The sequence below is a fragment of the Juglans microcarpa x Juglans regia genome, chromosome 5S, assembly GCF_004785595.1.
Source record: "Juglans microcarpa x Juglans regia isolate MS1-56 chromosome 5S, Jm3101_v1.0, whole genome shotgun sequence".
NCBI classification, from domain to species: Eukaryota; Viridiplantae; Streptophyta; class Magnoliopsida; order Fagales; family Juglandaceae; genus Juglans; species Juglans microcarpa x Juglans regia.
Window position 1 is genome coordinate 29,710,194 of NC_054603.1, and position 21,447 is coordinate 29,731,640.

Here is a 21,447-nt window from a genome sequence, read left to right on the forward strand (position 1 = left end):
TGAATAAAATAGCATATAATAGTTGTCAACAGTACATTCCATTGAGTTATTCTATTCTTAAACTTGTGTGTAGAGCACATCATCCACATTACTTAAATAGTAAAATTTGATTTGTAAAATTTAAATTTTAAGATTTGTCTTCCAAATCAAATTATACTATGCAAACAGTGTGTGATGTAGAGACCTTATAATAGTATTACTCCACACCAATACTAGAAGGATTGACCCTCGAATTTCAATCCCTCATTGATCCGATACATTTTCTCTCAACTCTACTAATATTAATCCCTCATTAAATTAAGCTAATTTTTAAAATACGGAGTACTCCAAAAACCATGCATGCAGATGGTCACATGATTACTGGGGAGCTGCAGCTCCAGAAACGTAGAATGGAACAGTCTCGTATAATTTTCGAGATGGAGAGTCGGAAATAGGGCCAGGGGCAGGGGCCACACCAGAACCCAAAAGCTCGATCTCGTATAATTTTCGAGATGGAGAGCCGGAAATAGGGCCAGGGGTAGGGGCCACATCAGATGGAGAGCCAGAAATAGGGCCAGGGCCAGGGGCCACACCAGAACCCAAAAGCTCAGTCTCGTATAATTTTCGAGATGGAGAGCCAGAAATAGGGCCAGGGGCCACACCAGAACCCAAAAGCTCGCTCATGGAACGGTGAGGATTGGCGAGTTGTTTCTCACATAGGTCCGGCAAATATCCTCCTGCATATATAGTGCATATATATATGTATTAATTTCATGTCAGTATATCATACCATTTTTACGAAATACATTATATATGCAGCAATTATAATTGAAGGGAAAATCAATATGAGTGCTCCTGTTACAAGTAAGAATCAAATAATCAATTAGGACTTGCATAATCTACATAATATGTTTTATGTGAAATTATATTTATAGTTTTAGAATGTGTAAATCTCGTTCATTCCCTTTGAAAAAAGTGAATAAATCACACTTATATGAAAAAAATTTATTTTTTTAATGGTGGTTTTTTGCATAACCTAAGACTGTATCTAGTGTTACTGAGTTACAAGTTGGTTTGTAAACACAGTACTACAATTACCATGATCAAAACCAACATGGTTATTTAAAAAAAAAATTCAAAGTATTATATGTTTCTTATGCCAACTGATCTAACAAACTTCCACATCAATTGTATATTTGCACTTTTGTGTTTTTAAAAAGTGAGTTTGGAAATATTAGTCTTACCCTCCCCGGCAGCCAAATTGAAATAAAGATCGACAATGTTGGGGCACATTTGGTAACAATAAGGAGAGCAAAGCTTGGCAGTGGCTTTTGGATCAAGAAGGGCATCCGATGAGATTCCAATAGTGTTCCTATCAACCCCACACGCTTCAACACATTTATCGGTCTCAATGTATTCAGTGATGCCGTTAACCAACACTTCTGATGTCTTGCATTGGTACTCCACCTTTCCATGATCACCAGCCACAGACGTCTCCAGCAAACACCTTTTGCCCGATGATGATATTGAAAATGCACAAACATTGTTTGGCAAATTCTCGCAAACAAGCTCAGCTACGTACACACAAATGAACATATATCACACGCACAGTTTAAAAAAGAAAAACTACATTTTCAAGTATAAAATGTGCAACATGACATGACATGATTTGATTTGTAAGAGAATTTAGTTTTAACAATAGATCAACAATCAAAACATACACAAACCTTAACAAATAAATCACTCAGTGTAACCATGACAAAGAGTGTGAAATGATCATACCTATTGCAGCATGGAGGAAGAGAGAAGAGACGAAAAGAACCAAGGGCAGCTTGGATAAGAAAGCCATGGCTGGCCGATTAATGTGTGATGGTTTCTGTACGTACGTGCCCTGGCTCCAAAGGGAAATATGGAGTCTTTTAACGAATGGAATGTACTGAAGGGACAAGACAAACCCAATGTTTTGTGAGATGAAGTGAGTGGAGGAGGTTTTACTTATATAGGTGATGGCTTTCTCGGACAATACAATGAATTAAAGCGGAATCCATGGCCTACATGTAGGAAATTAAAGTCATATATAGGCTTTGAAGGCTCCATTGCTTGTTTGTGAATCCATCACAATTAACTTATACCTATATTTGGAGGTTTGAGGTTAATTATATACCATATTCCAACTGCAAACTCCTTTGGGAAAACCTCACCTTGGGATTTCTTCCTATTTTTAAGTTTCTGTTTGTTTACCTTTTATATTATACACTCATTCCTGTTTTTGTTTGCCGTCAAACATTATAATTTTTTTTAAGAAATATTATTCTTTATTTTACATTTGTTTTTCAATTTTAATCACACTTGTTGATATGATAGATTTTAAATTATCACAACCATTATAAAAGTCTTTAAATATATATATATATATTTATATATATATATTTGCCCATTTGTAAGTTTGTAGCATCGATTCGGCCGATATCCGAAGGAAGGGCCACAAACATGTAAAAAAGTCTAGGATCGAACTTCAAACTGTCTCAACCCCTGTCCTATACCAACTTGGCCCCAAAAAAAAAAAATTAAAGACACCATCAAACAACAAAATAAAGCATAAAAGAATATATATCACTCGCCTTCAAATTAGTTGGATATATTTTTAATTAATATACATCTCATTTTCGAGTGATAAAAAATAAATTTTTTGAAGGCAAAAATGTTTCTTCTTAGAAAATTTTTTGAGACTTGTTTACTATATATTATTTTTTTATAAGTAAATGATGAATTTTATTGGAATGCGCAGTCATAAAATTTATCATATATATGCAAGAACGTGCCAGAGTGAATTTTTATAGGGAACCATCAATACAATAATTAAAAAATGTCAGATCAATTTCTTTTTTTCAAAAATAAGCAAATTGTTAGGCCCCCAGAAATTTTTTTTTTTTTTTTTTCTTTCTCTATCACAAATTCTAGGGGGAGAGGTGTTCAGTCGGGTGACGTGGCACCATTAATAGAATAATTAAAATATCTCGAGATAAATTTCTACATTTTAAAAAGAAGCAAAATGTAAACCCTCGGAATTTTTTTCTCTCTCGCTCACAAATTCTAAAGGGACAAGGCTCTTCAGTCGGGTGACGTGGTGGTAGGTAAGAGGCTGGCTAGTGACCTGGCAAACACAATGGCTGCTGACGTGGATGCTGATGTGGGTTTGAGTGATTGGGTTGGAGAGAGTGGATTGGAGTGAGTTGGGCTTTGGGCTTTGAAGAGTGTGGGCTGAGAAGAGAGAGAACTTACTTGGGCCGAGTAAGGCAAGGATCTAACTGTGGATCGTGAGATAGAGAAGCTCTAATGCATGTGTGGTGTGTGGCGCGTGGGTTTGCATGCGGTGCCGAAATTGAAAAATTATTTCCCAAAAAATCAAGCAGATCACAAAGAAGCTAAATATGGGGATAATTATTGGAAATAAGATGATAATAGAAGTCTATAGGGCGCGGAAGCAAACTAATGTGCAAGAATGAATATGTAAAGATACAAGTTCATTAAGTGCGTAGGAAACCTCTAAAATGCGTGTGGTAAATGAAAAAGAATACCTAAGAACACGTTGAAGATAAGACTGAGCATGAAAAAAGAAAAAAAACTTGGAAGAAAATGAGCCTTGCAAAATAACAAATTGGAAAACTTGGAAAAAGACTTGCGCAGAATAACAAATTGGAATGAAATTGAGAGAGAACAACTTGTGTTTCTATACATCAAACTATACTATGAGAGGCCCTATTTACATAGGAATGACACATGAGAAATAAGGAAATTATAATAAATCAAATATAATAATTGATACTAAGTACTGATTTACACAATAAACTATATATGGTAGATAATATATTCTAACATCCGATACCATACATAGCATACTATGGCATTTTGTATAATATGTTGGGTTTATGCTCCTTTGGAGTCCCACATTGGTGGGAGAAAAATAAGGAGGAGGCCCCATGGCCTATAAAAAGGAGGTTTAGCCTCTAGTTAATTACACCAAGTCATAAGCTTAATTAGTAACTTGTGACTCTAAGAAAAGTTCTCTATTAGCCTTTTCTTGTAAAAAATGAAAGAGGTGAGAGTTAAAGTTTTATTAGTGGGAAAGCTTTGTGGGTATCATTTGGGGTGAGGAGAAAAATTGTGTGATTGTAAAAATTTTTCACATAGTGTATTTTCTTCTCTGGGTCTGGTGGTTTTTCTCCTGTTTTTAGGAGTTTCCACGTAAATTCTTGTGTTGTTATTATTTCTCTGGTTTTCTTCATATTTTACCAAAAAGTGGATCCTAGAGGTAAATTTGAGAGGTCTAAATTCCTAACATAATATTCTTCAATGTCTCCCCAGAATCATTTATGTTGGGGTAAAATGAGCAAATGTGCAAGACCCACCAAAGGTCTATGGACGATTGAAGCCCACTATGCTAGGATGGACGGGCGAAATAGAAGATCTAACAAAGACAAGGAGTTGATCGGACATAAAGTAAGAATGAACATAACGCTCGAGATGAGACATAAAGCAATGAGATAGATTAGAAGATGAGAGGGAGGCATTAGAGGAGAGAGGTCGACTTCATTTGGAGAGCTAAAGGGAAGTGAAGAACCAAAAAGCCCTAAATTCTTTTTTCTTAGAGGATCTTTCTATAGGAGTATGGTTGTTCAAAAATGATTTGTTCATGATAGAAAATGTCATTGTAGCTTTCATGTAAGTAGCAAGCTAGATGGACTTTATTTCTTTATTTTGGTTCACATTGTGATGGATTTGCTCTGTTGGAACTTGCTGAAATATATATTTTCCTTGCATATCCAAGATCATCTATCACATACCAGGGAAGGTCAGTCCTATTTTGTTTACTAATAACGGAATAATGGAAAGTATTTATTTTAGATTAATAATTTTATTAGTTTATTTAGTGTGTTCTGCACAACTAAAAGAATATTTCATGCTTTATTTGCTGAGGCATGTTGTGGATTTTTTTGTTGATTAGATGCACAAATACCTGCTTAAATTCTAGGAAAGCGACTTAGAGTTTGTTTCTTATATTTTTATCTTCACCTTCCTATGGATGCCTCTTATAGTCTGAGGGTTTTAGTCTCCTACATTTCATTAACGTGGCTTTTACTTATTTTTAGATGAATCCTCCAACTTCAGAGGCACCAAAAAGAATGCATATGCTTGGAGCAGATCCAGGGAGACAGTTTTCACATTAGTCTCATAGGGAGCCTATAATATGAACGTGCATTATATTTTTCATATATCCTATTTTGTGTATTTTTTATTTTCTTTTATTTTGTAAGGGACCTTTTCTAGCAATAGAGTATTTATGGCGATCAATAAATGCCAGAAATAATTATTTATATCCATCCAATTAGAGGCAAAAACTTATTTCTGGCTCTTCATAGAGCGGAAAATATGTATTTCCAGCTTAAAAAATGGCCGAGAAAACAATTAACCATGGTTGAACATATATTTACAGCGAAAATTAGGGCCTTTTGCGGCAACACATACTCACCGGTAAAACTCAATACTTTTTGGCTAACGGGAAAATGCCAGAAATTTGCTTACTTCGCTCAACAATTGCAGCTATGTTCCAGCGATGGGAAAACAAACATAAATAAGTATTTACAGCAAATGAATATAGGGCTTTCGCCGTCGCCGGAAAAATTCCTTTTTCTTGTAGTTTGTAGAGAGTTTAGTGAGAATAAAAAGTTTGTATCAAACTCAGCTTATAGTAAATTTTACATCCCAGACCCGTGGACATTATAGGTCTAAGTGCCAAATCATGTAAATTATATAAGTCCTCTATATTTCTTGGAAGTTTATTCTTAAGCAAGCTATGAATGAATACTTCAAGGACGCTACGGCTAAGAACATGCATGTGAGAGGAGAAAACATTTGACCATGCTGTAAAGGCCAAAAATGCATCAAACAATCTCTAATACGTTTACCTCCAAATTTAATTTGTGAACTTATATACCCACTTGGAGCTAAACAACTGCCAATCTACAATGCATTTTCTCTCATATCTATGTGCTAAGAATTCATTTAATAAATAAAAGTTAAAACCAAGATTCTTTTCTATTTAATTATATATTTTACGTGTTCAATTCCTTACTTCTAATTTACACATGAAAAAACTGTTAAAATATAAATTAGATAATTACATTTTCTTAGCTTTAAGCTTTTGAAAATCTCATGGTTTAACAACATTTTTTTAAAGGGCTAGCCGTTGAATTTATTTATAACCCTCGCTTTTGGCATAGGAAAATCATGTACAAAAACTATATTGATTACAAAAGAAAGAAATATAACCAAAACATGTTAGGAACTAAGAGCTCATCATGTAAATTAAACACACATATTTGTAATATGCATTAATATATGTCCAAAAATGTCGTGCTCCAAATGGATCTTCCATTTCATCTTCATTTTCCAATGTAAAGAGTTTTTTGTTTGTTTCACTATCCTCTGAATTCTCAATTCCCCGCTGCCTTTTTCCTAGTTTACTTCCAGCCCATCATTTGGCGCAATCTTCCATTGTGTTTGGCTCCACATTCCATTGTGCCTCAGAAACCTTCGTATATATTTCATCGACGATCAATAATAGAAGCTCCAGTTAATTTGATTGAAGTAAGCCTTCTACGGATTCTTCATTGCTCCTTCGGTTTCGAGTTGGTTCGGGTTTATCAAAGTGTAGACGGATTTCTATGTCAAAGTTAATTGTAGAAATCATCACTTAACTAATCCGAGAGAGATATTAAAGATGTTTTGAGAAAAACTATCTCACGAGTTGAGTGAGAGAGTGTACTGTCATTCATATTTATAATATCATTTACAGTTTGTATAGTACCATGTACAATCTATTTTATCTAAGGAAACTATACAAAATAGAAAGAATGCTAGAATAAAGGAATTACACATTAACTATATAGAGCAAGACAGATTTGACTTTCCAAGTTTGTTCATCATTTATCATGTTACAGCTTTGGGAAATATTGATGTTTGATTGTAGCTCATCTGCTTTGTTGTTTGCTTTATTCCTTATATTCTCCCTCAAACTTAACTGTGGTAGGTAACAGAGGCCAAGTTTGTCTTTCAGCATTTTGAATGAACCCATAAGCAATGGCTTTGTAAAAATATCAGCAGCTGATCAAGTGATGTAACATACTTAGTTTCTAAGGAACTGAGTGCTACTCTCTCTCTAACATAATAATAATTAAGTTCTATATGCTTTGTTCAAGCATGTAGAATAGGATTTACTGACATATACAAGGCACTCATATTATCACAGTGTAGAGTTGGTACTTTTGGTAGTGGAACTCCAAGATCTCTGAGAAGAATTGAGAGCCAAGTTAACTCAGCTGCAGTAGATGCCATGGCCCTATATTCAGCCTTAGCACTTGATCTAGACACTGTAGGTTGCTTCTTTACACTCTATGAGATACAATTTATGTCAAGGAATGTGCAGTACCCTAATGTAGATCTTCTTGTTGTTAGGCAACCAGCTCAATCTGCATCAGAAAAACCATAGAGATCTAGTGTGCTACTTGAGATGATTCGTAGGCCAAGTTTGGCAGTGCCCTACAAGTACCTCAAAATCCTCTTAACAAGCTGGAAATGAGTGACAGTTGGTGTTTGCATGAATTAGCAAACATAGTTGACACAAAATGACAGATCTGGTCTTGTAAAAGTCATGTACTGCAAACCTCCAACAATGCTTCTGTAAGTTGTTGGATCGTGACATGGTTGATCAAAAGCAATGAGATGTTGACCTTTTGATGGCATAAGTGTAGACAAAGGCTTACACTCATGCATATTGGCTCAAGTTAGCAACTCCATAATATACCTAGGCTGAGATAAGAAAAGATCTGAGCCAAGTTTTTGAACTTCTATTCCCAGAAAATGGTGAAGAAAACCAAGATCTTTAACTGAGAATTGAGAACTAAGCTTGGAAATCAGCCACTGAATTCTGTTGGGATTGTCATTTGTTACCACCATATCATCTACATACAATAGAAATATTAGTATCCCATGTTTAGAGTGACATATAAACAAGCTTGGATCTACTGAACTTGAATAAAACCTAGGCTATAACGAGGGTTAAGTTTATGTATTCCACACCTAGATCTGGTTTGCATAGGATGTTGTGTTGGGAGTACCTGCATTGTAGGTTTAGCAGAAATAGATGAAGCTGTACTTTGCAAAGGATTTGTTTCTGGATTTGATGCAAAACCCAAAGGAGGTGGTGAATAATTGCTCTCAGATTGAACTAATGATGAGGGAGGAGGAGCAAATGCAAAGGGCAAAGGCTGCAAAATAGATTCCTTGGAAGTGACATTGTGCCATTCAATGAAACACAGAATTCCCCTTCAACAGGAGAAGAATCATATGACATAGTTGGCTTAGAATAAGCACGGACAGACTCATCAAACACAACATGCCTTGATGTAAAGATTCGACCAATGGGTGGATAAAGGCATTTGTAGCCTTTGTGTTTGGTGTTGTATCCAATAAAGACACATGGCAATGACTTTGGTTCAAGCTTATTGGACCTATAATCTCCAAGATAAGGAAAACATCAAGATCCAAATGTTCGAATAATGCTATAGTCAGGATGTTTAGCATAAAGCCTGAAGAAATGTGTGATACTCTGTATTTTAGTGTATTTTAAATGAAGTAGTATTTTAATTAATTCAAATATTGGTTCTCTTGTTTTAAATTTATCGGATTTCTCGTTAGTTTATTTTTATGATTTTTAAGTTGTGGAATTTATTTTGATATGCTTTCTTAATATTAATTATTATTTTGCATTTAAATTGCTCTTTAATTTAAATTAGTTTGTTTGTGGGCTTTAAAATTATTGTGTTGTTAGATTTTTATTTTTATTTTATTTTAGCTAGTCACTGCGTTTAAATTATTTTATTCAACTTAATGTTTTGAAATTCTTTTTATTGGATCAATTTTGTGACCCAAATTGTGAGGATTATACCTCATTTCTTTCTCTCACTTTTTTCTTTTTCCCTTTTTCTTTTTCCCTCTTCTTCTTTCCCTTCTTCTCTTTTCTTTTTCCTCTACTTCCCTTCCTCCCATGCGAGCCACCCTCCCCTATCTCCCCTTCGTTTCTCGTCAGCCTCCTGTGCGCCGATGCACGCCGACGTGATCCACACCGCCCCTCTCATCTTCTTCCTCTCTGATTGGCGAACATGCCCACCCATTTTCAGCCTACTATATGCCGTCGTTAGCCCCAACGCACGGCTGGAAGCTGCGCGGTATTTTCACTCCAACGCCTCTGTCCCGCCACCATTGGCCACAATTTCTTCACCACACCACCATCGGCCCTCCAGCCACCCAAACCACCTTTTCCCAACTCCAATCCACCGCTGGTGAAGCCCATCCATTGCATTTTTCGATTTGTACTTTTTGGCCTTCGACTGACACCCACGGCCAACCACCACCACCAGTAACTTTACCAATACCCCTAAGCCCTTCCCTAGTCATCCCAAGTTTTAGTTTGTCCCCGTTCAAAAGTTGGGTTTTGAGACCCATGGCCCTTGTCCATTTTGCACTGTTGCATTAATGTGCCACCACTTCTAGCATCTCCTTGATCCTCCGAAAATTATATTGTAGCACTATAAGTATATGTTCAAAGAACTTTTGAGATTTAATTGTATTTTTTTGCTAACCCGTATTTATTACAAATTGGTTGGTTGTGCTGGATTGAGTCCAAGGAGTAAGGAGGGTCGGTTGGATTGGAGGATGGAGTTGTTTGTGTGATTGGATTATGTTGGGATCTCTTGGCTGTGAACATTTATGTCATGTCATTTATCATTGCATAATTGCACGCACATTCATGTTTGTAAATGAAAACTGGGTTTTCGCATAATTGCATGCATGTTCACGTGTTTAATTGGAAACTGCGTTTTCATGTGAGAAATGGTTTTTGGGTGCGTGTGTGTCACGACCCATAGCCTAGATAGGGTATTATCTCGGTGGAGCTCCTCTGGTCATTCAAGAGCGGAATATACTGAGTGACGTCTCATGGGTTGTCGTTGGGTGACAACGGGATCGAACGAGATGGTAACGCTCTCATGCCGACTCTGTGGCCCCTTTTATTGGTGGGGATTAGAGGATACTTGGCTACGAACGCACTGGGCGTGGAACTAGGCATCGTTCGTTACCGAGTCACTTGCACGGTCGTTACCCGTGGTATGACGAAGGGAGCTAGGGTGTGCGGATGGTCCCTAGGGAGATTATGGTGCATACGGTTGAATTGGATATTTGGGCCATTTCTGGAAAAATAAAAGGAAATGTTTTGATGGAATGTTTTGGGCCAAAATGTACTCTCTCATTTTGGGCCAAAATGTTCTTTTTCTTCTGTTGCTGGGTGACAGAAGAAAAAATAATTCTCTATCAACCCGTAATGGCTCTCGATCCATAAAGATGCTTTGAGAAAAACTATCTCACGAGTTGAGTAAGAGTGTACTATCATTCATATTTATAGTATCATTTACAGTTTGTATAGTACCATGTATAATCTGTTTTATCTAAGGAAACTATACAAAATAGAAAGAATGCTAGAATAAAGGAAATTACACATTAACTATATACAGCAAGATAGATTTGACTTTCCAAGTTTGTTCATCATTTATCATGTTGCAGCTTTGGGAAATATTGCTGAAATATTGTTGCTTGATTGTAGCTCATTTGCTTTGTCGTTGGCTTCATTCCTTATAGAAATTACTAATTGAGGTACTCCATGTAAGTTGTCTTATTGCCATTAAGAAATGCTAAATAAATGTTTCAGACGTATAATTAAAATAAGAATAAAACCAAATTAAAAAAAATGTGGATTTTTTTTTCAAATAGTTTGCACGTTTGGAACTTACACAAATCAATTTTCTTTTTTCTTTTTTTATTTTTTTTTATAGAAACCAAACATCTTCATTCAAGATAAAAATTACAGACATTTATCAAACTATAAGGTTTGAGAAAGAAAGTTTGGAATACAATCTCACCACATTTTAATATTCTCAACTCTCCAAGCATTTCTAGCAAGTTTGTGAGCTACCCCATTGCCCTTTCTATACACATGAACAAATGAACAGCTTGTGAAACACCTACTCAATCTCTGAACCTCAGTAAACAAATTACCAAGAATGGAATTCAACATATTATTTTGCTGCAAAGATTTAACTAACAGCAAACAGTCACTCTCTACCTCAATATGTGAGATGCCCATAGTGGAACACAATTGCATTCCTCTACTTCAAGTTTGGACGCAGCCATAACAAGTTTCTCCTCTGAGTCCCGTAAAATAGCACCAACCCCTGCCTTATGAAGATCTGAAAAACATAGCACCATCAATATTGAGTTTAAGAACCCCAGAAGGAGGAGGCTTCCAACTATAATGATGTCGAATTTGAACCCTGGACTTAACCATAACAGATTTATAACTCTGCAAAATTCCCAAAGAATGTGAAATAACATGTTGAGGACTTAAACAAGCATTATCAAACTCCAACTTATTCCACCTATACCAAAAACCCCATGCCAGACAGCAAAATTCATATTGCCTAATTCATATAAGATGGTACTCTTATCTCATCTTATTGAACTGCGTAACCAAATGAGGCCTTCTCTCCAAACGTTGTTAATCAGCTTGTCGAGCAATCTTGATTATTTACAGTTTATAGTAAATGGGAAACAGCCTTTCTCAGGAAAAACCCGATTGCATATTGAAAACTCCTAATATTATTGCAGTATTGCTTCCATTCTTATTCTTCTTTGCCTAATTGTTCAACTGTATGCGCAACAACACAGCTCGATCAAGCAAAACAGAAATGCATCATCGATGTATGCCAGCCAGGCAGCAACCTACTGGCGGCTGGCTATTGCCTGTATTCAAGCTCAGTTGTCTTTACCCTTTCAATAGGGAAAGGGGTGTTCGCATTCACCTTGGACCCATCATATAGAGAATTTGTTTTAACACATGAAAATATTAAGATTCCAAAAACAGGGAAAATATATTCATTCAATGAAGGTAATTATGACCTGTGGGATGAAAAACTGAAGACATACCTCACTCACCTCAGGCAGCCAGGCTCCAATGGAAAGCCCTATTCTGGCCGTTACATTGGATGCCTTGTCGGTGAAATCTGTTGGCGTGAGTTGTCATTAGAATCAGTTAGCGAGATTATAGGGATGAGTTTTGAATGTAAATCCCCTGTTTCAAGGGTCACCCGTTATTCTAGCTATAACCGTTGTATATCCTAGAATAGGTTCCAATTATCTTCTATATATGTATTTTTCCATCTCTGTAAAGATTACGATGAAGGAATATACAGTTTTACCAAAAGTTGTCATGGTATCAGAGCAAATCGATCCGAGGCTCTCTGTTATCCTTAACGTTTGATCAATTTTTTTTTGGTTTCTTCTCATCGACATAAATGGAGGATATCAGTGCATTCGACAACTCTGGTGGACTCCAAACCAACACCATCCTCACAGAATTAACTACCCGAATGACAGAAGCTTTTACCAAAGCTCAGACCCCGACGCAGACCACCGAGAATTCCTTTGCACCAATTGGCATCAAGTTGGACGGCACCAACTATGCCTTCTGGTCCCAAGTTGTCGAGATGTACATCTCTGGCAAAGACAAGTTGGGATATATCAATGGAGACTTTCCTGAACCCCATTCAACATCTGCATCCTTCCGGAAATGGCGTACAGACAACGCCATTGTCAAGGGCTGGTTGATTAATTCTATGGACCCTTCGTTGATTGGGAATTTCATTCGGTTTCCTACGGCAAAGCAAGTCTGGGACTCCATTGCGACTACATACTTTGATGGCAGTGATACTTCGCAAGTCTATGACCTCCGACGTCGTGTAACCCGTCTGCGACAAGCTGGAGGTTCTCTTGAAAAATATTACAACGACCTCCAAGGTTTGTGGCGTGAGATTGATTTCCGTCGTCCAAATCCGATGGAGTGTCCTACCGATATTGAAAACTATAACCATCTTCTGCAGGAAGACCGAGTGTACGTCTTCTTAGATGGGCTTGACGATCGACTGGGCAAGATTCGGGGTGACGTGCTGCAGATGCGTCCATTTCCTACCATCGAAGAAGCTTACGCCCACGTTCGCCGAGAAGCAATCCGGCAAACTGTTATGATCACTGGCGGAACCAATGACACCCCAGAAGCAGTTTTGGCTTCTAAGGGTTTCAAAGCGGGAAAGTCAGCCTCTTCCTCTACCGGATTTCTTTCACTAGGCAGTGGGAAATTCGGGGCATCCTCCAAGCCACAAACGCCATCTGATGGCACCAAGTGTACTCACTGTGGAAATATAAAGCATACCAGTGAGACTTGTTTCAAACTACACGGGTATCCCGACTGGTGGAACGAACTTCAGGCTCGGAAACACCGTGACGCCACGGGAACTGATGGAGGGACGGGGAAGGCTGCCATAGCTACTGCAGAGTCATCTCTTTCCCTTACAGCACCTGTCAAACCTTCCCAGGGAGTGTTATCTCTTTCGGATTCAGGATATTCTCAGCAAGGAGATTATTGGGCGTGGTACTAAGAGGGGGGATTATACTGCATGGATGATTTCAGTGTGGGCCGAGCACATCACATGCATCATCCGAATGGTACCAAGGAGAGACAGATTTGGCTTTTACATCGTCGGTTGGGACATCCGTCATTTGGTTATATGCAACATTTGTTTCCTGATTTGTTTTCACATATATCAACTGTTGACTTTAAGTGTGATACTTGCATCCTTCCTAAAAGTCATCGAGTTACTTATCCATTGAGTATGAATAAAAGTGAGGTTCCGTTTGCTTTAATTCATTCTGATGTATGGGGCCCCTCTCCTGTTTCTACTGCATCTGGTAATCGCTGGTTTGTCATATTTGTTGATGATTGTACTCGCATGACTTGGTTATACCTGTTGAAACATAAAGATGAAGTATTGAGTGTGTTCAAATCATTTCATGCAATGGTTCAAACTCAATTTTCAGCTAAGATACAGACTCTCCGATCTGATAATGGTGGTGAATATGTTAACCGGGGTTTTCATGATTATTTCCAACACCATGGAGTTCTTCATGAAACCTCTTGCCCGCAGACTCCTCAGCAAAATGGTGTTGCTGAGCGGAAAAATCGACATATACTTGAAACTGCTCGTGCTCTCTTACTTGGAGCTCATGTACCTAACCGACACTGGGGTGATGCTGTTGCTACAGCCGTGCACCTCCTCAACCGTATGCCATCCAAAGTCTTGGGTTTTAAGACACCCCTACAGGCCCTTTCAACTTATGTGGCCTTACCCACGGTGTTGATGATTCCTCCCCGGATCTTTGGATGTGTAGCCATTGTACATCTCCATAAGAACCAACGCACTAAACTTGATCCATGTGCTGTTCGGTGTCTTTTTTTGGGGTATGCCTTACATCAAAAAGGGTACCGTTGCTATGATCCGACCACCAAGCGCACCTATGTAACTATGGATGTCACTTTTTTGGAATCCGACACATTCTACTCTCCCTCGGTATCCAACTCTTCTCTTCAGGGGAGATCCAAGATGAAGAGCAGAATTGGTTAAGATTTGACTGGCAGGGGTTCAATGACACAGATATGGTGGTCAATAGGGAACTTGATGAAACTCCGAATGCATCTCCAGAGGATGACATAACTCTAAGAGCAACATCTACACCACCTGAAGCTGAACCAGAATCCCCCCACTCCTTAGTACCTGAAGAGCCATCTCCTGAGAATATCCCTGAGGTAAACTCTCCCATTGCATCTCCAACTAATAATGATATGGATACTTCTGCTGGCTATATCTTACCTTTCAGGGATAATCGTGGAAAGCCACCAAATAGGTACTCTCCAGAATTTGAGGAACGAAGGTCAAAGTATCCAATTGCCAACTATGTATCCACGAAGAGACTATCTGAACCCCTCAAAACATTTGCGCATGAACTTTCGTCATGCCATGTTCCCGCTAGTGTTCAGGAAGCTCTAACAGATCCTAAGTGGACCCAGGCTATAAAGGAAGAAATGGAGGCATTACTGAAGAACAAAACATGGGCTCTTGTTCCATTGCCTGAAGGGAAAAAGACGGTGGGATGCAAATGGGTGTTCTCCATCAAACACAAGGCAGATGGATCGATCGAACGGTATAAAGCGAGGTTGGTGGCAAAGGGTTATACGCAGACATATGGCGTGGACTATCAGGAAACTTTCTCACCAGTGGCCAAGTTGAATACAGTTAGAGTCTTGCTATCTCTAGCAGCAAATCTTGACTGGCCACTACACCAGTTTGATGTAAAGAACGCATTCCTTCACGGTGATCTTGAGGAGGAGGTGTATATGGATATTCCACCAGGCTACACAGAAACCTTAAAGACTGGGGCTGTGTGCAAATTACAACGAGCATTGTATGGACTGAAGCAATCACCTCGAGCATGGTTTGGGCGATTTGGCTTGGCAATGAAGAAATATGGCTTTCAACAAAGCAATTCAGACCATACGCTCTTTCTAAAGCATCAACTGGGCAAGGTAACGGCTTTGATAATCTATGTAGATGACATGATTATTATAGGGGATGATCCAGAAGAAATTTTGAGACTCCAGAAGCAGTTGGCAACTGAATTTGAGATGAAAAATTTGGGAGGACTTAAATATTTTCTGGGAATTGAAGTGGCTAGATCAAAGCAAGGTATATTTCTCTCCCAACGAAAATATATACTTGATCTACTATCTGAGGTGGGATTACTAGAGTGTAAGCCTGCAGACACACCAATAGTTCAAAACCACAGACTTGGAGAATATCCAAACCAAGTGCCAACAGACAAAGAAAGGTACCAGAGGTTGGTTGGGAATCTTATTTATCTCTCACATACTCGCCCAGATATTGCTTATGCTGTAAGCGTAGTAAGTCAATTCATGCATTGTCCTAGTGAGGATCACATGGATGCAGTGATCAGGATTCTTCGATACTTAAAATCATCTCCTGGAAAAGGACTTATGGTTTCAAAGAATAATCATCTAAGAGTTGAAGGATATACTGATGCAGATTGGGCAGGGAATATCTTGGACAGAAAATCCACTTCAGGTTACTTCATGTTTGTTGGCGGAAATCTGGTTACATGGAGAAGTAAGAAACAAAAAGTAGTGGCATTATCAAGTGCTGAAGCCGAGTTCCGTGGAATGGCTAAGGGTCTTTGTGAGCTCCTATGGCTAAGGAGACTATTGACGGAAATTGGCTTTGCTCCTAGCTCCGAGATGGATCTGTTCTGTGACAATAAGGCAGCTATTGATATTTCTCACAACCCTGTCCAGCATGATCGCACAAAACATGTGGAGGTAGATCGACATTTCATCAAACAAAACCTTGAAGACAAGATAATTCGTTTTCTTTTCGTGAAGTCTGAAGACCAGTTAGCGGATATACTTACAAAGGCAGTATGCAGCAAGAACTTCTACAACTCTCTTGACAAGTTGGGCATAAGAGATTTGTATGCACCAACTTGAGGGGGAGTGTTGGCGTGAGTTGTCATTAGAATCAGTTAGCGAGATAACGGGTGACCCTTGAAACAGGGGATTTACATTCAAAACTCATCCCTATAATCTCGCTAACTGATTCTAATGACAACTCACGCCAACACTCCCCCTCAAGTTGGTGCATACAAATCTCTTATGCCCAACTTGTCAAGAGAGTTGTAGAAGTTCTTGCTGCATACTGCCTTTGTAAGTATATCCGCTAACTGGTCTTCAGACTTCACGAAAGGAAAACGAATTATCTTGTCTTCAAGGTTTTGTTTGATGAAATGTCGATCTACCTCCACATGTTTTGTGCGATCATGCTGGACAGGGTTGTGAGAAATATCAATAGCTGCCTTATTGTCACAGAACAGATCCATCTCGGAGCTAGGAGCAAAGCTAATTTCCGTCAATAGTCTCCTTAGCCATAGGAGCTCACAAAGACCCTTAGCCATTCCACGGAACTCGGCTTCAGCACTTGATAATGCCACTATTTTTTGTTTCTTACTTCTCCATGTAACCAGATTTCCACCAACAAACATGAAGTAACCTGAAGTGGATTTTTTGTCCAAGATATTCCCTGCCCAATCTGCATCAGTATATCCTTCAACTCTTAGATGATTATTCTTTGAAACCATAAGTCCTTTTCCAGGAGATGATTTTAAGTATCAAAGAATCCTGATCACTGCATCCATGTGATCCTCACTAGGACAATGCATGAATTGACTTACTACGCTTACAGCATAAGCAATATCTGGGCGAGTATGTGAGAGATAAATAAGTTTCCCAACCAACCTCTGGTACCTTTCTTTGTCTGTTGGCACTTGGTTTGGATATTCTCCAAGTCTGTGGTTTTGAACTATTGGTGTGTCTGCAGGCTTACACTCCAGTAATCCCACCTCAGATAGTAGATCAAGTATATATTTTCGTTGGGAGAGAAATATACCTTGCTTTGATCTAGCCACTTCAATTCCCAGAAAATATTTAAGTCCTCCCAAATTTTTCATCTCAAATTCAGTTGCCAACTGCTTCTGGAGTCTCAAAATTTCTTCTGGATCATCCCCTGTAATAATCATGTCATCTACATAGATTATCAAAGCCGTTACCTTGCCCAGTTGATGCTTTAGAAAGAGCGTATGGTCTAAATTGCTTTGTTGAAAGCCATATTTCTTCATTGCCAAGCTAAATCGCCCAAACCATGCTCGAGGTGATTGCTTCAGTCCATACAATGCTCGTTGTAATTTGCACACAGCCCCAGTCTTTAAGGTTTCTGTGTATCCTGGTGGAATATCCATATACACCTCCTCCTCAAGATCACCGTGAAGGAATGCGTTCTTTACATCAAACTGGTGTAGTGGCCAGTCAAGATTTGCTGCTAGAGATAGCAAGACTCTAACTGTATTCAACTTGGCCACTGGTGAGAAAGTTTCCTGATAGTCCACGCCATATGTCTGCGTATAACCCTTTGCCACCAACCTTGCTTTATACCGTTCAATCGATCCATCTGCCTTGTGTTTGATGGAGAACACCCATTTGCATCCCACCGTCTTTTTCCCTTCAGGCAATGGAACAAGAGCCCATGTTTTGTTCTTCAGTAATGCCTCCATTTCTTCCTTTATAGCCTGGGTCCACTTAGGATCTGTTAGAGCTTCCTGAACACTAGCGAGAACATGGCATGACGAAAGTTCATGCGCAAATGTTTTGAGGGGTTCAGATAGTCTCTTCGTGGATAAATAGTTGGCAATTGGATACTTTGACCTTCGTTCCTCAAATTCTGGAGAGTACCTATTTGGTGGCTTTCCACGATTATCCCTGAAAGGTAAGATATAGCCAGCAGAAGTATCCATATCATTATTAGTTGGAGATGCAATGGGAGAGTTTACCTCAGGGATATTCTCAAGAGATGGCTCTTCAGGTACTAAGGAGTGGGGGGATTATGGTTCAGCTTCAGGTAGTGTAGATGTTGCTCTTAGAGTTATGTCATCCTCTGGAGATGCATTCGGAGTTTCATCAAGTTCCCTATTGACCACCATATCTGTGTCATTGAACCCCTGCCAGTCAAATCTTAACCAATTCTGCTCTTCATCTTGGATCTCCCCCTGAAGAGAATAGTTGGATACCGAGGGAGAGTAGAATGTGTCGGATTCCAAAAAAGTGACATCCATAGTTACATAGGTGCGCTTGGTGGTCGGATCATAGCAACGGTATCCTTTTTGATGTAAGGCATACCCCAAAAAAAGACACCGAACAGCACATGGATCAAGTTTAGTGCGTTGGTTCTTATGGAGATGTACAAAGGCTACACATCCAAAGATCCGGGGAGGAATCATCAACACCGTGGGTAAGGCCACATAAGTTGAAAGGGCCTGTAGGGGTGTCTTAAAACCCAAGACTTTGGATGGCATACGGTTGAGGAGGTGCACGGCTGTAGCAACAGCATCACCCCAGTGTCGGTTAGGTACATGAGCTCCAAGTAAGAGAGCACGAGCAGTTTCAAGTATATGTCGATTTTTCCGCTCAGCAACACCATTTTGCTGAGGAGTCTGCGGGCAAGAGGTTTCATGAAGAACTCCATGGTGTTGGAAATAATCATGAAAACCCCGGTTAACATATTCACCACCATTATCAGATCGGAGAGTCTGTATCTTAGCTGAAAATTGAGTTTGAACCATTGCATGAAATGATTTGAACACACTCAATACTTCATCTTTATGTTTCAACAGGTATAACCAAGTCATGCGAGTACAATCATTAACAAATATGACAAACCAGCGATTACCAGATGCAGTAGAAACAGGAGAGGGGCCCCATACATCAAAATGAATTAAAGCAAACGGAACCTCACTTTTATTCATACTCAATGGATAAGTAACTCGATGACTTTTAGGAAGGATGCAAGTATCACACTTAAAGTCAACAGTTGATATATGTGAAAACAAATCAGGAAACAAATGTTGCATATAACCAAATGACGGATGTCCCAACCGACGATGTAAAAGCCAAATCTGTCTCTCCTTGGTACCATTCGGATGATGCATGTGATGTGCTCGGCCCACACTGAAATCATCCATGCAGTATAATCCCCCCCTCTTAGTACCACGCCCAATAATCTCCTTGCTGAGAATATCCTGAAGAAGACAAAAGGTAGGATAAATGAGAACAATACAATTTAAGTCTGTTGTGGTGGTGTCTATGGCAACCCCAAGAACAAGAACAGCAAAAATGGGAACTTGAGGCTCTTGTATGAGTGTGCACCAATGAGCTATCTAGTAGAACAAGCTGGAGGGATTGCTACAGATGGTCACCAGAGAATACTTGACATCAAACCAGTGCAGGTAATTAAACAAACGTACCTGCACTTTTGCAATTGATCATTTATATCACAAACTTAACAAGACATTGGAAATTTGTGCACGAGGATAATGTTCAACAAAAAATTAGAATAAAGCAGTAACCAGAAAGAGATTTCTTTAAACAAAAGACATGTCTTGCCATCTTGCATACCTGATTTAATATTTAGCAACGGCCGACATTTACTTGTTTCTCTGTCAGGTTCACCAGCGTACACCAATATTCATTGGAAGCCCAGATGAAATCGAGAAACTGCAAACATACTTGCTTTGATCACATTTGTCTTAATTCTGCATTCAGATTATTCCTTTGAATATGTTTTAAGCATTTCAACACATTTGAACGAACAGAGAAAAGGGAGAAGGATAAGTACATCTGACCAGGAAGTCAATTTCAAAATTAATATGTTACCGGCGACCTCCACAGAAATGTACAGTCATGTAATCCCACGGAATGAATGCATGGATAGTTTAATGCTTTTTGAAAAATAAAGATGGCTGGCATCCTTTCCTGTAGGCACAGGCACTATGTCAGCATACCAATGATTCCTTCAAACGTTGATCAGTTTCTTGCAGAGCAAGTATCTTGATTCGAAGAATCCCGATGACTTTTTAGTTTTTGCTGCAATTTGTAACAACTAAACTAGTAAATCCAATGCTACCTACTTGTATGAATGTTGAGGTGATTTGATCTGTAGGTATGAAATAGGTTGAAATGGATTTAATTTTTTATATGAAATTGAAAAGGTAGTGAGTCTCTTAGATAATTTATTTGAGATGGATTGAAGTAATTTAACATCTAAATCTAAACACAAATTGTTTGGATAGAGAAACGGTTTTATCTCATCACATCTCATCATTACAATTTTTTTAAGTTTTCACACAAAATATTATAAACAGTTCAATTTTTTCAAATCTCAAAATAATAATAATATTAAAAAATAATATTCTAACAATATTTTATTTAATTTTTAAGTTTAATTTAAAATTATTTCTTCTCATCTTACTATTTAAATAAATCTAAAAATTAAAATATTTAAAATTAGAAAAACTCTGGGAAAAAGCCACTATAGTGGGAGCAGCCACTACACACCCTACGTGGCATAAGTAAAATACGAAAAATACCTTACAATATTCATCTTCTAAATTTGAAATTACGGACTGAGAGAGCTGATGAGAGAGAGAGGGGATATGAGAGAGAGATCGAGATGTGAGAGAGCTTGAGATGAGAGAGAGAGCGGAGATGAGAGAGAGAGAGTCGAGGAGAGAGAGAGCTCGATGAGAGAGAGCTCGAGATGAGAGAGAGACGATGAGAGAGAGAGAGAGTCGAGATGAGAGAGAGACGAGAGAAGTCGTCTGGTGAAAAAAAAAATACATGGATCAGAAGCATCCACGTAGTGAGTACATTATGTGCCCCCACTACAGTAGATGCTATGTAGCATCTCTCTTAAAATTAGAATATAGATAGCCATTTATATTTGGCAAAAGAAAATTGATTTTCTTTGTCTAGTTGAAGTTTTTTTAACCTTGATGGGTGTGGACTATGGT

General features: G+C 38.5%; 1 protein-coding gene across 1 annotated transcript; it reads right to left on the reverse strand.

Moving 5' to 3' along the window:
* Positions 1-357: 357 nt before the first annotated feature.
* On the reverse strand, positions 358-1,994 carry LOC121267290. Its single transcript, XM_041171136.1, has 3 exons — positions 1,762-1,994; positions 1,224-1,553; positions 358-716 (listed from the first exon to the last, which is right to left on the reverse strand). Exons 1-3 carry the CDS (start codon positions 1,826-1,828, stop codon positions 358-360), a joined length of 756 nt encoding a protein of 251 aa, XP_041027070.1. The 5' UTR covers positions 1,829-1,994.
* Between the last annotated feature and the right edge of the window lie 19,453 nt (positions 1,995-21,447).